The sequence below is a fragment of the Neophocaena asiaeorientalis genome, unplaced genomic scaffold, assembly GCF_003031525.2.
Source record: "Neophocaena asiaeorientalis asiaeorientalis breed wild unplaced genomic scaffold, Neophocaena_asiaeorientalis_V1.1 scaffold322, whole genome shotgun sequence".
In the NCBI taxonomy this organism is placed as follows: Eukaryota; Metazoa; Chordata; class Mammalia; order Artiodactyla; family Phocoenidae; genus Neophocaena; species Neophocaena asiaeorientalis.
Genome location: NW_020185329.1, coordinates 2,900,644 through 2,916,999, shown reverse-complemented (window position 1 = coordinate 2,916,999; position 16,356 = coordinate 2,900,644). Strand labels below are relative to the sequence as shown.

The following is a 16,356-nucleotide window of genomic DNA, read 5'->3' as shown; positions in this document are numbered from 1 at the left end:
TCTCATCACCACTGTTGTAAACCAAACATGAAGAGTCTTGTTTTTCTATTTTTCTTCCTATTTAGTGAGCCACTCTGCACAAAAATTTGTCAGGAATAAGCTGAGCACAGCCCTATGGCTCTATTGGCCAGCGCCCTGGAAGGGGCTGTCTAGTCTTTACAACCAGCTGAAAGCAAAGCCCCCAGTGATGGGGGTGTTGGGGGCAGGGGGAAGATCTATGCAAACAAAGTCAGATGCTCTCTCTTATGGCAGCTATTTCTACTCTAAATATTTTTAGGGAGGCAGGCTGATTTGAACCTATAGTAACTGACAAATCATATATACTATAGAGTCTTAGATCTTAAATTACCTCTTAGAGCAGACACCTGCCTTCAACCAATATGTAACATGATTTCAAATTGCCTAGAATGGACTGAGCCTTGGTGCTCCAGTGTTGACAAAATATTGTGACACAGGCAAAAAGTTAATTTGTGGACAGAAAAGTACCCTGTCATTCTCTTCCTGATGGGTATATGACATATAGCTTGTCCAATGGATAATGAACAGAAATATCTCCCAAGAGGCTTCCTTCCCATCCTTACCCTTATAGGATACACAACAGCTTCTTTGACTAACTGCTTGGCTGCATCGAGTCCAATAATGTCATTCCACTTTATGTTTGGATTATGGAGATAAATGTCCTGCAATGCACATTTGATCATTTTGTTAAAACTAATGTTCTCCTCCACAGCTGTAATAAACACTGGAGCAGCAGAATACCTGACTTACAATAGGACATAAAGTGCTTATGATAAACACTTTTCATATTAGATACATGTGTACATATACACATTGTAATCTGAGGCTAGTTCACCAAAGGGATGTCATGAAAATATTCAGTGATATTCCCTGAAGAAGACATTGCTGATATAATATGGTACTTTTAGGGTAAAAAAAAAAAAATCTTCTAATGAGGGACTATACCTGTCTTCGGCCAATAGCAAACCATGCTGATTTACAACCGTAATCAAAGAAGCTACAGAATATGCCTACAAATTACATTAGCTTTTACTCTGAAACATAGTTCCTAGCCGTTGCCTGCCCTCTCTCTTGCTCCTTGATCTCGAAAACACTTTCTTAATTTGCTGCCTAAAAGAGATACACTCCTCTGAAACCAATTTCTCTTTTTCCCTAGTGATTGCTCCCTACTTCCATCAGGAGCAATTGCTTCTACAAAATCCAAGGAAGCCAACAACCAAGCGAAAGTCTTCCCCTCACATAGCAGAGCCCTGTAGCAACCACTGAGTGTAATCAATTAAGGTAGCTTTTACTGATACTAATTTACAGTTTCCAAACTTCAATTTCACTAGATGCTCAGAACAGTCACTCAGGGGCCTTTCTCAGTAGGAGCTGTTTTGGGCAAGCTGAATGTCTAGAGTGTTACAGCCAAAAACAAAACAAAACAAAACAAAACAAAACAAAAAACCCACCTCTTTTCCAAAGTCATTCTGAGTGACTACAGAACAATCTGGAAACTACTTTTATATTTATTTAATTTTTAAATAAGTAATACATGTACATGGTTCAAAAATATACAAACATATTTTTTAAATTCTGGTGAGATGTTATACCTCCACTTCTGTCCCCCATCCTCCCAGTTCCCTTCACCAGAAGTGACAAATTTTATTAGAGAAACTATTTATGCAGGTGATTTTCATGGTGTATAATACGTATGATCCATTCCTGGGTGAGCTGACAAAGGTCTCAGTCTTCCAAAATCTTGGGAGAACCACCCTGTCTTTAAAGGACCACGCACTCATTCTTATTACCACACTTTCTTAGGAAAAGCTCGGCACACAGTGGGGATTCAACTACCCTGGAGTTCAAGGCATCCATAGATAATAGCAGTATTCCTTGCCTTCTTCTAGAGTTGACATTGAATTCCATGTGGTATTGTTTAAGTTCCCAGTAGGAAGTCCCTCCTTATATCAATCAAAAGTTCTCAAGACTCAGCAGGACTGCCTCAGGAGGTGGTGAGCTCCCATCCCTGTCAGCATTCAAGCAGGGTCTGCATGATTGCCTCCCACTGTACTGTGGGAAGGGTTCCAAATGGAATCCTTTCAGGCCACTTCTACTCTACAACTTTATTATCACTAGTCCTGGTATCCTTTTGCAAAAACACTAACAAGACTATTGATTTGGGGGTATAAAAATATTTTTCTCTGCTCTCTTATGCATCCTAATTACCACAGCCTGGCTCAATCCCTCATCCTCTCACTGGCAATGACTTCAGAGCTGGTCTTCCTATCTCCATGTCTTTGACAGCCTTCCACACTGTCATTAGAACAAGCTGTCTAAAAGTACATTTGATTGCCCCATTCTCCTGATGGACGACTTTCAAAGATTCCCAGTCTCCCACAGACTGACTCCAGCCCTGGTTCCTGTTCGCAGCACCCTTACATGCAGGAACCCTGGCCTCTCTCTCCAGCCCATCTCCCACCATTCCTTGCGTCCCAGGTGGCTCCTGAGAAGCACTGCACAAGGGCTACAATTTCACAGGTCTGCACCTCTGCCCAGAACGCCTCCCCCCACCCTCTTCTACTCTTTTTTCACGTGGCTGTTTCCTGCGTATCTTCTTCCCTAACACTTTCCCCACTCCTTGGCGCAACAATACCCATCCGTTATGCTCCCAAAGTGCACCTTGCCCGTGGGACGAGAAACCCTTATGGGCAAGGACTGTGTTGAGTCGTTCACCTTTGTGTTTCCAGCCACCAGCACATGCCTGACACATCAGAGGCGTGCAGGGGACAAATGCTGGGCTGAAAGGAGACCTGGGGGACCTTAATGACCTCAGAGCAGCTGTAAAGTTCTTGCATCATTTTAAACATCTCTCTGAGCCTGTCTAGGTTTCAGTCTTTCATTAAATACGAGATCACTGGAAATTAGAGAAACCTCCTATAACTCAGGAATCTATTCTATTCCCAAGGAACTTGCCCAAAGTCACAGAGCTAGAAAGAGGAGGATCTAGGAATCAAATCCAGGTCAACCTATTCCACAGCCTGTGTCGTTAACCATTAGACTTCACTGTCTTTAGGTCCTGGGGGCCAATCTTGAAAAATCAGTAGTTTGGAATGGTAAGATCCTTCCTACTAATCTGTTTCTTCATGAAAATTTCCAATTAGGAAATCAGACTCCCAACATCTCTATTTCTAGGCTTCGACTGTTTAAACAAGACGCAGACGTGCTCTTTCCTTCTCTGAGAGGCTTTCTTTCCTTAAGTCTTAGCTCGGCTCTAAACCCTTTCACCTGTCCCTTCCACTCTAAGTCTTTTTCTCTTTGGGTTTTCTTGGCCTCTATAGTGAGATGGTGGGCTTTTTATATTGTAATTTTACGATTCTATAATTTATTCATCATGCATTATTGTGCCTCTAAACAATATGAGTGCCTTTGCAAGTGGGGGCACTTTATAAATAAATGAGTATATTTATTGTTATTAATAAAAGAAGCAGCCCACAATGCTCCAGGAGCCCCAATCCGCCTCCGTAAATTTGTGAACTGAATATCAGATCTTACCCGGCTCACCACGGCTGCCAATTCTCGCATCTCACTGTTCATGCCAATAAATGCACTCAGAGGTTTCAACAATCGTTCCTGACGATGGGAATAGAAAGCCTAACGTTACAATATTACTTCATCATTTGGGAAGAAAATCAGAGCACGGATCTCCAGGACACAAATGGTGGCAGGTTGCTATGAACTTTGACTTGATCTCAAGGTTTCTCTGGACTCAAAATTATATTCTCAAAGTTCATCTGGATTTTGGCAGTTTGTAAGATGAATGTCCCATCTTAGCCACTTACTGAAGGGTCTGGGTTACAGTCGAAGCTGTTCAAGCCAAGTTTGCTGGTTGCTCCTTTTATGGCATCTGTGAGCAGCCCTCGGAAGTCAATGATTTGGCCCTGAAAGGGAGTAACAGTTATTGAAACGGCTATTGAAACATGAGGGGAGACTAACCTTAATAGCTCAGTTTCATTAAATTAAGACACATTTATGTGCCTTGGTATGTAGTACAAACTTAAAGTCTCAAAAAGAAACTGCACTAATAATGAACAAGATGATTTCATCAAGTTGGGGCACTCTAGGAAAAAGAAACAAGTTATAAAGAAATTCTTCAGAATGGAGTTGGTTTGGATAAAATTCCCAAGCATTTGTCAGTTCCTGACACACCATCTGCTTCCTACATGTCTACTTCCCCTGTATTGTCTTGTCCTTTTTAAACATTCCACACGCAGGAAGACTTCACTGGCACAAGAATATTGATAGCTCCTATTTATGGACTACACTGTACATTTACCACTCAGGAGACTGCCTGGCACAAAACAGGTGTGCAAGGTACTTGTGAGGATTATTTCCAATCCTTCGAACACTTCTGCTAGTCGGGAGTGGCATCCTAGTTTCACAGATGTGGAGGTAAGGCCAGAGAAGTTAAATGATCTGCCCAGGGCCACACAGCTAACAAGTGACTTAAGACCAGGTTTCAAACCCAGATATCTGTCTCCCCTATCCATACTCCTTCTGTCTCCCCTAGAGGCAGAAGGAAAAAGCAAGGATGCCTGTAAAAAATAAAAGACAGTAACAGTAGCCAACATTTACTGAGTGTTTATCATGTGCTGGGTGTAAGACTAAGGCACTCCATTCATTATGACCTTGGAAGTGGGCACTATGATTATTTCCATTTCACAGATGAGAGAAATGACGCTTGGAGAGATTAAACAACTTGCCCAAGATTCACAGCCAGGAAGGCCCTGGGCTTTGAACCTAGGCAGGCTGACTCCAAAGCTAGTGCCTTTGGAAACAGCACATCTACAAAATTCGCACGGGGGCCTGGGAATCATGAAGCCAGGGGCTCTGAGATGGCGATGAAAAACCCATTTTGGAGATAGGCCCCTGACCGTATGCCCTCGTTCAGCTTATGAAATGCTAGGGAGAAAACCGTCCACAGTTTACCCTGAGGACATTTCTGCTGCAAAGAGAATTTATAGCCAGATTCTTTCAAAGGTTAAGTGCTGAGTTAAATAGCCCCTTCCTTGACCTGATCAGAAACATCCATTCACATTAACATGAGATGTTCATGAGAGCAGCATTGCTGGGCACACAAGTGACCAAAAACGTGACATGGGTAGTGACGGTGAGCAGGGAAGTATTTCTCCATGGGCAGCAGTGATTCGAATGTGTCACCTCCAGGAATCACCCATATAATTGAGGCCCTAAAAGGAGCCAGTTCTGGCCCATGAAGCGGCTCCCCTTGATTTCAGGGAGATGCTCCCAGTTCCCCTCCAGACACACACACCCAGAGTTTGGTTTGCCTGAGAAGAGCTGGCCAGAGGTAAGTCAGCAGTCCCGTACGATCAAAGAAGGAAAGATGACTCAATGATATTCAACCCTGAAAAGTTATAATCAAGAGAAACACGTTGGTGTCGATGCTGCTTTTTATTTCCAAGTGACCCATTTTTACCTACCTTTGGCCTACAGCTACCCAATATGGGTCTTTTCTGTTTGAGAGACAGTTATTTACGAATCAGGACATGAGGTTCATTAGGAAAGGGGTAAATATCTATTGAGGACAAGATCAGCCTTATATCAACTGAGGTTTCCTGGTTCACATGAAATTACATTCAAGCCTGGAGCCATATCTCCAAGGAGAAAGGAACACTGCTAGTCAACTCCTACTGACAGGGCAGAAAAGAATCAGTGCGAGGCCACAACTCCTTTAGGTAATGCAGAGCACTTTGTTACTGTCATCACAGAATTTTTAAGCTGAAAGGAACATTAGAAGCCATCTCTTCCAAACCCAGCAATTTACAAATGGGAAACGGAGCCCCTTGGAGATGGGGCCATTCATTCAAGTCCATCCACCCAGGAGGGAGATCCAGACCAGCACCTCAGGGTCTCATCCTCAGCCACTCCCTTCCCAATTCACCCCACAGCCAACCTTTGATCATCACATATTACCTTTCCTCTTTGACAAATATAACACTTAAAAATTTTCATTTTCAAAAAGAAAAGGGAATTCCCCCATTTAGCGTTCAGTTCATGAGTCCCACTTACTTTTGGTGGGCGGATGTTTTCTTCTCCACTGCCTTTGTTGATTCCAGATATACTTAAGCCAAAGTCAGCACTCTCCTTATGAGTGTGATTGACAAGCTCCTGGAGAAAGAGGAAGACAGTGAAAAGTCAGCTGTGGAAAGCAACTTCGAGATGCTGGCTGCAGCTGCCCGTCCCGTCGTCCCACACCATTCTGCAAACGGGGACTCCCACGTGTGATTCAACCTCTTCTGTGCAGACCCAACAAGATGAATAAACTCTGCCTGTGCCAGGAAGGAGGAGCTGTCCCAGGAAGCCATGGGCTCTGAGAGCACAAGCAGTGGAGGAAATGGTTGAGCCTCCACCCATGCCCACTCACTGGCCTGTCTTTGCTCCTCGGACCAGAGGTATTTGTGGGCAGGGGCGGCCGAGTTTGGAGATGCAACATAGTCGACAGTTAGCCAGCCTCCTGTGGGATTCATCCTGCCCCCTTCACCTCCCCTCCCCCTGAGCCAGTTTGCAATGGCCAGGACCACACAACCTCCTTGCAGGTGAGAGATACCTTTTGACCAACTGAGTTTTGTGATGATGCCTTTCTAGCCCGCCAGACCGCTTTGACATGCATTCTTTCATTCCTCTTCACCATTTCCATTAGTTCTCTTTCCTTTGAAACCTGGTATGTTTTGTCCTAAACCAGAAGGTTCTTGGCAAGGATTTCACCCGCCTGCTGGGCTCTCTCCTCTTGCTACCCATCTCTTTCCCCAGAAAGTCCAGCGTGGAGGTCTGGGGTGGTGACCCACCACGTGCGCCTTGGAGAAACCCAGCAGGAGACTGTGAGGCCCAGCCACACCCAAGACTACACTGGCCTACACTTCGGACCCCAGGGACACGCTTCAGGACAGGCAGAGCTGGCACCTACGGTTTCCTCAAGCGGGAGGATTGTGCTTCGTGAGGACCAGGCCCTCCTGCTCTGACTGGGCCTAGGACTCACCCCTCAAGGCCTGTCACCCAGCACTCAGACCAACGGAAAGCTTGTGGGGAGGAAGGAGTCCTCCTTCCAAGTGAAGAAACGTTAGGAAGCCCGGGGATCTGCCCGTCCTTTTAATCCAGTGTGCTGGAAGAAAATCTACAATTTAACAAAATCAAATTGTGCTCAATAAACAAATAAATGTGACTTTTTTCTTGGGGCTGTTTCTCAGCCACCTGCAATTTTACCAACGTCAAGTAAAGCCAGCCAGACCTGTTCAGGATGCTCCCTGTGGTGGGGCTTGGAGCCGCCTGGCTTCCCCACCGTGGTTTTGGACCGTGGCCTCTGCTGGCTGATCTTGGGAAGATTTTGACAACTGTCGCTCGTCGCTCTAGAGGAGGGAACAAAGACTGTGGTGGAAGTCCTTTTAACTGAATTCGAGGCAGCTAAACACCCGGCATAGTGCAGTTCTGGAAAGATCTGCAGATGCAAGTCTGTCTGCACCGTCCTCCCACTCTGCCCAGCCTGGCCCTGTCCCTCTTCAGTCTATCCAGGTTCCTCCAAAACTGGGCTAGAGGGTCCACTTCCTCCTGGAGGTCCCCGACACCCTCTCTTCATTTCCCCTTCACACCACCTGGCTTCTACAGATAGCTTTCTATCCCTAAGAACACACTGCTCTACAAGCATTCTTCCGATGTTTCTTCCCACCTTCCTTAAACAACAGCACTCAGACCACGGGAAGGGTGCGGGGCAGGAAGGGGTCCTCCTGCTGAAATTAAGAAACGTTAGGAAGTCCTGGGCATCTGTCCGTCGTCTCAATCCATCGTGCTGTGTGCACCCTGCCTACTGCCTTTCAAGCCGCGCACTGCCAGCATCAAAAGTGGCTTGTGGAAAGGAGGCAAAGTTCCCTCATCTCTGCTGTCACAGATCATTCACATTTGCAGAACAAATTTTCACCAAATATTGTTCACTTGAGGCAAAATGAACTGATGGGGCTGGAAGTCCCAGTGGTAGCTAACTCCGGTGGAGACGGGGAGCCTTGCATGCAAGGGGGCCCGCCCGGGGGTGGGACTTGTGGTGGTTCAAAGAGTGTGCATGCATTTTACTGTGTTTATGTCATACATCAATTCAAAGGTAAAATAAATCTGTCACTATGTCCGCATAAGTAGACATGGAATATTTTCAGGTAGGCGACGATATCCAGAGAGAGGCAGGGTGTGCTCGCAGGGCAGAACATGAGCTCCCCCATGGGAAGTTGTTTGGTTCTCGTCCCTCACGTGAGGAGCGTTTACAGGACGTTCGCTAGAAGTATTTCTCCCCATGTTCTAAGTGGTCTCACAGAGCTGCTATTTCAACCCCACTTTTTTTGTAGGAAAGAAAAAGTTGCTGGTGTCTAATATAAACGCATAGGTATTTGGCCAGCAAGACCACCCACGCCAATACCACACCAGTGTCCACGTGTGGTGATCCCAGTGTTGGGCCCTCTGGGGTGAGTGTCATAAGACGTGGACAACTGGCGGTTTCTCAGGGCATTTGTCTTTCATCTGTAACCAAGGAACAAGAATGTCTGTCCCTTAGGCATTTTGCTGGCACAAAAATCAACTATCTATGAAATGAGTGCCAAGCATTGTACAAGTACAAACCCTATGAGTAGCATTGATTTAAATGAAGTAAGGAGACATACACACACACACATATACGTGATATATATATAAAACGTGCCTAAACATCCTTGCGAGGCTGGCGAAGAACCGGGAGTCATTTTCCCACTTTGATTTCCCATTGGAGGTAACTGATTCACAGATTTGCTTTGACATGACCAAAGACAAGTGCACTAATGTACAAGCAATGCAATTCATTTCCAGTCAGCTCTAAGGATTGTAAAATTCTTCTGAATATGAAACCAAATTCACCGTGCTTTAACTTTAGTCACCAGTCCTTGGTGTGCCCTATGGAATTCTGCAAAGAAGGCCCAATCCCTCTTTAGAAAGTGAAGACTGCCACCGTGTTGTTCTAGGCGCCCACCCCCACCCCAAGTCTTCTGTTCTTCAAGCTAAACACCTCCAGTTGCTCCAAGCACTCCTAAGGTTACCTGGCTCCCAGAGTCGTCCTCATCCTGGTCATCTTCCCTTTGTTCACTGTCATTTGACTGGAATAGAGTCACTTCCTACTTTTTCGACGCTGTGTTTCTATTGATGAGGCCCGAGACCACATTAGCAATCACATTATACTGTTGACTCACACTGCATCTTCTGTCACTCAGATTTCTAGGTCTCAGATTTTGTAATAATGGAGCTATTTGTTGTGAATCTTTGATTAGACCTTAAACATTATTTCATTACAGTTCATCTTGCTATTTTGGACCCGTCTCCTAATTTGTCAAGATCTTTTGGCATCCTAATTCTGTCATTCGTCACACAAGGTAACCTTTCCTCCTCTGGGTCATCTGCAAATCTGTAAAGTCAGAGCTCGCTCTCTGGTGTGAGATGCAGGAATTAGGAAGAAGCACTTTCATTTGTTAATAACCAGTCTCATGACACAACCTCTCATTTCAATAACTATTTTAAGTAGAAAATTATACACAAACACCATGCATCACTTTTCTAGTTATCCTTCCTGACACCAACCATTTGCCATCCAACCTCGATGGTTGCCATGTACAAACAGCTACCCAGAGAGGGGCTGAAGAAGCCCCCAGCTGTCCGATGCCACCATGCTCCAGCCCTAAAGGGAGGCAAAGGGCTCCAGGGACATTCACTCACAGAACGTTCTGCCAGGTAAGGAATGCTGAGGAAGTTCCAGACATGAATGTGTGGCTGAAAAGCAATCAGAATCCAAATGCGCTCCAAAGCTGCCTCTTAAAATGCTGCTCACTATTTCTGTTCCCAAGTAGTTATCATTTATTACCAGAGTCTGACTAGCTTTATGGAAACCATAAATAAAAGAAGAACACTTTGGTCAAAACAGTAAACCTGTTCCTAAAGAATCGCACAAAGCAAAGGTAGCCTCAGGCTGAGTATCACCGTGAGTATCATCAGGAAGCAGGCTCAGGCTCCGCGGCTCTTCTATAAGCGATGTCAAACACCTTCGCTCATAAAAGGTGAGGTGTCTCAGTCCCTTCCTTCTTAGGCTGCAGACAAGGGACTGGAGTCACAGAGCAGAGAGCCTAGTGGGATTCACAGAATTCACAACACTTCTTGATGGCCTAATGAGTTGCTTATTATGATCACAATCTAAGTTTACTCCTTTCAATTGCATTCTAAGATTTTAAAAAATGTTGTTCACTGCCTGAGTGGTTGTGTGGCCCCTGCCGGAAGCCCACTTCCACCTTCCCCTGAGGTCTGGGCTTTATTGTAATACCACAGGCCTTGGTGCCCCAAAGCTGTGCCGTCCGGGGCATCTCTGAACAGGCTCCGACAACAGGGGTGTGGTCTGGAGTGAAGAGAGGAATGGGATGGACACTGAGGCAAGACTGGGGGCCTGTGTCAACCCAGGACGGTCAAGAGACAGAGGGGCTCTAATCAGATACCCCAAGTGCCGGATGAGACTTGGATTTGAGAAGCTGGAGAAAGAAATATAAGGTGAGCATGAGAAAAGGAGAGGAAAAGGTAGATCTGATTCCCTTCAGACAGTCAGGACATGTGATCTGGAGTGCACAAAGAAATGACAGGTACGATATGAAAAGGGAAAATTATATTTCTTGGGTGCTTACTATGTGGCAGGAACTCACTATGTGTCAGGCTCCTGCTCCAAGCTTGTAAGTGGCAGAGCTGGGAGCTGAACATGGGTCTTTTAATCTCTGAGGTCCATGCTTTTCATACCACCCAGCCTAGAAAGACAGAGCATCAGTGGACGCAATTCTTTGTGGTAAAACCAGAGAACCAACAGACATTGGTCCATGTCCTGAACATCTGTAACATGAGGGGAACCCGTGGCTGGGTCCACCAAGGTCACAGGACCAGTCTGGTATTGCTGGTAGGCAGACATGGAGCTGCATTAGAGAATCTTCTGGAAACAGATCCCACAAACTCCTAGAGTTGAGTTGGTCAAGATGAATTACCATTTACTTTACCTTCTGGTCTTCCCTCCACTTCTTTGTGGTAAATTATTTTCTGCTGTGGCAAAACAAATATTGGGAGGAAAAGGAAAGATTTAATTTTTAAGAGAAAGCGAGTTTTCAGGTATGTTTTTCCTTTTACATTGTTCTTAAAATTTGTGCTACATCCATAAACTCTAAGCTATTCTCATCCAGAGAGGAGTGGAATTACCTACCGGCGAAGAGAAAGAAGCCCATGCTTCCCAAGCATTTCCACACAAGGACCCCAAAGACCTCAGATATTAAACATGTTGGAGAACACAGACTCAGTGGCACCTCCAATGTGGGCTAGCTTTATAGTTACCATTTTATTAAGTTTTCATGAACTTGACACCATTTTGCTGTGGTCCCTGGGACACCAGGATGATTGCATGAGCCTGGCAGGGAACACTTACCAGTCTATTCTGCCTGTTTACCTTAAAAAAAAAGACATTGTGTCCCATATCCCAGGAGAGTGTGGTTCCAAGCTAGAACTGGCATTCTAGGTGTCATGTCAGTAACAGTCCTGGCGGCCCAGTGGTTAGGAGTCAGTGCACTTTCTGCCAAAACCCAGATCCAACAACCAGCCAAGGATGTGGAGCTTTGAACCTTGCACTGGAAGGGAGCTCAGATAAAACACCACCCTCTCAGAACACCTCCAGCTCTGAGATTCAGTGCTGGCTATTTTTAATTGATATTCCTCTTGGTTTCCTGGTCCCCACATGAAATGTTAAAGTCTGTGGCTTAACAAGTGCCTTGTAAACAGGACGATGATCTCCCTTGGTTTATAATTACTTCCCCCACTTACAGACTTCTAAGTCAATGTCACTACAAAACACAGGGCCCTAACTTTAGCTCTTTCCTCCAGCCAGCCTCCTTGACTGTTAACCTATACTGGGTCTTTGCATTATATTGATCATTATCTGGATTGATGGCTTCCAAAAGCGTTTCATTATCTATACATGAGCTATTAGCCTCACCAATACTCATTTTCATGTTACTTTCAAGATGGATAATAGGTCTTCCCAACAAGAAAAAAGTCTTCTGTCACTTATTGTCTTCAAACAGCTCTTTTCATCTCTAAAGAAATGAAAGTAATGCTGATCTTCTAAAAAGTACCTGTGACACACTGGGGTTTTGCTTTCACTGCCCTAAATCATACAGTCCTCAAACAAATGCCAAAGTGACAAAAGGGACGTCAATGTCCAGATGTCATGTTTAAATTCTCTGCACTGGATCTAAGAGAGGGTACACAATCCTTCTGGTCTATTCCTTCAGTGTAGGGTGGGGGACATCATCTATCTGGAAATAAAATGAGGAAGAAACACGAAACGTAAAGATACCTGTGTCTGATGCCTTTTTGACAATTTTGGGGTATTTCTGAAATTTTACAAAATAATAGCTCTCATATTCCATCAAAATAGTTTCAAGATCAATGTTGTCACAAACTTCAAAACGTCGTAACCCCAGTTTAGTTTCTTGCTCCAAAGCATTGGCTGCATCAATATATCTGGCCATTTCATAGAAGAAAGAAAAAATTAACTCTAGGTAAAAAGAATAAAGGCAAACAGGTATCACAAGTCCAAGGAGACTCAATACAAATAGTAAGCTTATATTAAAGAGTACATCAAATGAAAACTAGAATACATGGGGTTTGCCTATAGAGAAAGAAGCCCCACATAGGTAAAGTATATCCAAATATTGTCTTTCAAAACATTTTGGAAGTACTTAAAAGTCAAATAACTAAATCAACTAAGAAAATATCTTGTAATTTACTTTTACTCATTTTTAGCCAAAGATGATTATTTGCCCAACTTGATTACTTCTTTATTTACCAGTATTCACTTTAGGTCACATTTGACAATTGGTAAAACCCCAATTCAACCCCAACAGGCAAGATTTGCCATCACTAAGGCAACTCAAAAGAATATGTCATGTGCTCTAAAGGGAATTCCAAAAATATGTTGATCAATATCACCGAGGAAATTTAGTATAAGAAGACGTCATCTACTTGGATGTATTGTATTTCTGATAATTTCTTCATCAGTCACAGATTAGACTACCAGGTGCCTCTGCATTCATGTAGTGTCATCTCCATAGGTTTCTCACTCATTTTTAACGTGGTCAGTTGTAAGGTCATCTGACTTAAGTGGTCTTAGTAATGAAGGCAAGCTCCTTGTCTCACAATCCTCTGAAAGTGGAAAAACACTCTGGTTTTAATCTGAGTCCCTAACTTCTTTTAAAACCAAAAATTCTCTCCTGAAAAATGCGCAATATGCACAAATTAGCATACAATTCCAGGAGCTCATCCAAGGACCTCAGATTAAAAATTCTCATTGCAGTTAGAGTTCTTTCTCTTTGATTTCAAATCTGGGAAGGTAGAGGAGAAAACTTCTTTTTATTATGCTTCCTTCCCTGTCCCAGATTCAGATCAGTTAGAAGACTGGACTTCCTTGAAAGAGGTTGCCGTGGCTATTTCCAATGACCTTGCTAATTTTAAAGAATTTGCAAACATCAATTGACTGTAGTCTGTCAGCTTCTATACTTATTAATGGCTCACCACGCTTCTACCCGATGTCTTAATCACCATTTTACAGAGAGAAAAACTACATTTTTATTAATAATTTTTGTTTAGTATGATGTAATACATGTTCATTTAAGAAAACACTAGAAAATACAGATGAGTCAAAAGAACATTCCACTACTCAGAGATAATGACTGTTAACATTTTCTCTCTTTCCAAACATTTTTTAAATGATTAAAAACACATATACTTACATATATGCACTTGTTTAAAAAAAAAAAAAGGTGGGAACCTACACTATAGATTGCTTGTATATATAAAGATTGCTTTTATTGTCAGCAATATAAAGATTGCTGACATCACATTACATTCTGAACTCTTCCCAGGATCATAGGGGGTTTTTTTGTTCTTTTGGGGGCGAGTCTTTTTTTTTTTTTAACATCTTTATTGGAGTATAACTGCTTTACAATGGTGTGTTAGATTCTGCTTTATAACAAAGTGAATCAGTTATACATATACATATATCCCCATACCTCTTTCCTCTTGCGTCTCCCTCCCGATCATAGGGTTTTGACTTAAACAAAAATTATAAGAATACATGATGAGGGGCGGAGTCAAGATGGCGTATTAGGAGGATTCAGAATTCCCGTCTCCTCACAACTAGGGCACCTACCAGGCACCGGAGGGGGAACATGGACACCTAAGGGGACGGGAGGTACCCCCAGCAACCGGGTAGGACGTGGGTTGTGGGGGGAGTGCAGGGGGAGAAGAAATGGAGGCGGGACGGGAGTGGCGCCCGAGGGGTGGCTGGGGGAGGGGAAGGGATCCCACGCCCAAAGGGGGAAACTGGGGAACACTGGGAGGGAAGAGGATCCAAAGGGAGCGTGGCCAGGTTTCCCCTGCCCACTTAGGCCCTCAGGAACCTGCTGAGATCCCAGGCCTGATCCTCTGCCCACCTAGGCCCCCTCCAGCCACGCGGGTCCTGAGGGAGTGGAAGGGAGGGAAGGGGGAGCAAAAGTAAAGGCCAGACCTCCGGGACCAGCATCCCTGAGGGGTGGCTGGGGGAGGGGAGGAGTACCTACACCCAGCGGGACCCACCCACAGTTAGGGGTCCAGCGGCGACGGGAGAGACCCTAAGGGAGATGGTGGGGGAGGGGCATGAAGGAACGGAAGGGAACGGGGCCAGCGCTTTCCCTGTCCACTTAGGCACCGGGAAGCCTGTTGGGCTCCCGGGCCTAATCCTCTGCCCTCGGAGCCTCCCTCCTGCTGTGCAGAGCCCAAGCCCTGCCCCTACACCCCCACACAGGGCCCCACCTCTACACTCGGAGACCCTCTCCAACGCTCTGGACCTAAACCCCACCCACACACCCTCACCCAGGGCCCTACCTTCAAGCTCCGGAACTCCACACTCCAGAGGCCCTCCTTTCTACGTGCTGCCTCTCCCCTTCCCAGCAGGTCCTAAGCAGAGGCCGCGCCCCATGCTTGACCGTTGCCCCGCCTAGGCCCCACCCCCAAGGTCCCAACCCCAAGGCCTTTTCTGGCTGCATGGGTCCCGAGCCTAGGCCCCGCCCCATGCTCAAACGTCACCTCCCACCTACCTAGGTCCCGCCCCACCCTAAACCCCACCCCTGCCTAAATTCCACCCTGCCTAAACTCTGCCCCCATAGCCAAGGCTTTTTATTTTCCTTTTTTCCTCTTTTAGATTGCGGTTCTGTTTTACCTTGTTGATTCATTGTTGTTGATTCTTTTATATTTTTATTTTTCCTAATAAATCTTTTATTTTCCTAATTTTCTTTTATTCTTTATACTTTGTTATTGTTCTCTTCTTCTGGCTTGTCTCCCCCACCCTTTTATTTTCTTTTTTCTGTTGTGGTTTTATTTTACCTTGTTGTACTTGTTTCAATTATAGTTTTATTTTTCCTAATATATATTTTATGTGTCTAATGTTATTTTGTTTTTTATTCTTTGATATCATACTGCTCCTTTTTTTCTTTCTTACTTTTTTTTTTCCATGCCGCGAAGCTTGCAGGATCTTGGTTCCCAGGCTGGTGGTTGGACCCAAGCTCCTGTGGTGGGAGCTCTGAGTCCAAACTGCTGGACTAACAAAGAACCTCAGACCCCAGGAAATATGAATCGGAGTGAGGCCCCCCAGAGGTCCTCATCTCAGCACCAAGACCCAGCTCTATCCAACTGAGTGCAAACTCCAGTGCTGGACATCTCAGGCCAAACAACCAGTAAGACAAGAATACAGCACTACCCAACAACAAAAACAAAAAACTGAAATGACAAACAAATATGTTACAGACAGGGAGCGAGTTAAAAACCTACAAGACCAAATAAATGAAGACGAAATAGGCAATCTACCTGAAGAACAGTTCAGAGTAATGATAGTATAGATGATCCAAAATCTCAGAAATGGAATGGAGAAAATACAAGAAACATTTAACAAGGATCTAGAAGAACTAAACAGCAAACAAACAGTGAGGAACAACACAATTACTGAAAGTAAAAATATTCTAGGGCTTCCCTGGTGGCACAGTGGTTAAGAATACGCCTGCCAATGCAGGGGACATGGGTTCGGGCCCTGGTCCGGGAAGATCCCACATGGTGCAGAGCAACTGAGCCCATGCGCAACAACTACTGAGCCTGCGTTCTATAACCCGTGAGCCACAACTACTGAGCCTGTGCCACAACTACTGAGCCTGCGTGCCACAACTACTGAGCCTG

General features: G+C 44.7%; 1 protein-coding gene across 2 annotated transcripts in view; it reads right to left on the bottom strand.

Moving 5' to 3' along the window:
• The window catches only part of KATNAL2 (katanin catalytic subunit A1 like 2), a 40,106-nt gene extending 27,570 nt beyond the window's left edge, over nucleotides 1-12,536 (bottom strand). The window contains exons 1-7 of one of the 2 annotated variants that reach the window (XM_024734708.1): nucleotides 12,449-12,536; nucleotides 11,103-11,145; nucleotides 7,304-7,421; nucleotides 6,088-6,186; nucleotides 3,840-3,938; nucleotides 3,553-3,630; nucleotides 582-680 (exon numbers count right to left, since the gene is read on the bottom strand). In XM_024734708.1, coding sequence (XP_024590476.1) covers nucleotides 582-680; nucleotides 3,553-3,630; nucleotides 3,840-3,938; nucleotides 6,088-6,186; nucleotides 7,304-7,421; nucleotides 11,103-11,145; nucleotides 12,449-12,521 — 609 coding nt within the window. In that variant the 5' untranslated portion in view covers nucleotides 12,522-12,536. The remainder of the gene's footprint in view (nucleotides 1-581; nucleotides 681-3,552; nucleotides 3,631-3,839; nucleotides 3,939-6,087; nucleotides 6,187-7,303; nucleotides 7,422-11,102; nucleotides 11,146-12,448) is intronic. The other variant, XM_024734709.1, reaches the window with a different exon arrangement.
• Nucleotides 12,537-16,356: the final 3,820 nt, after the last annotated feature.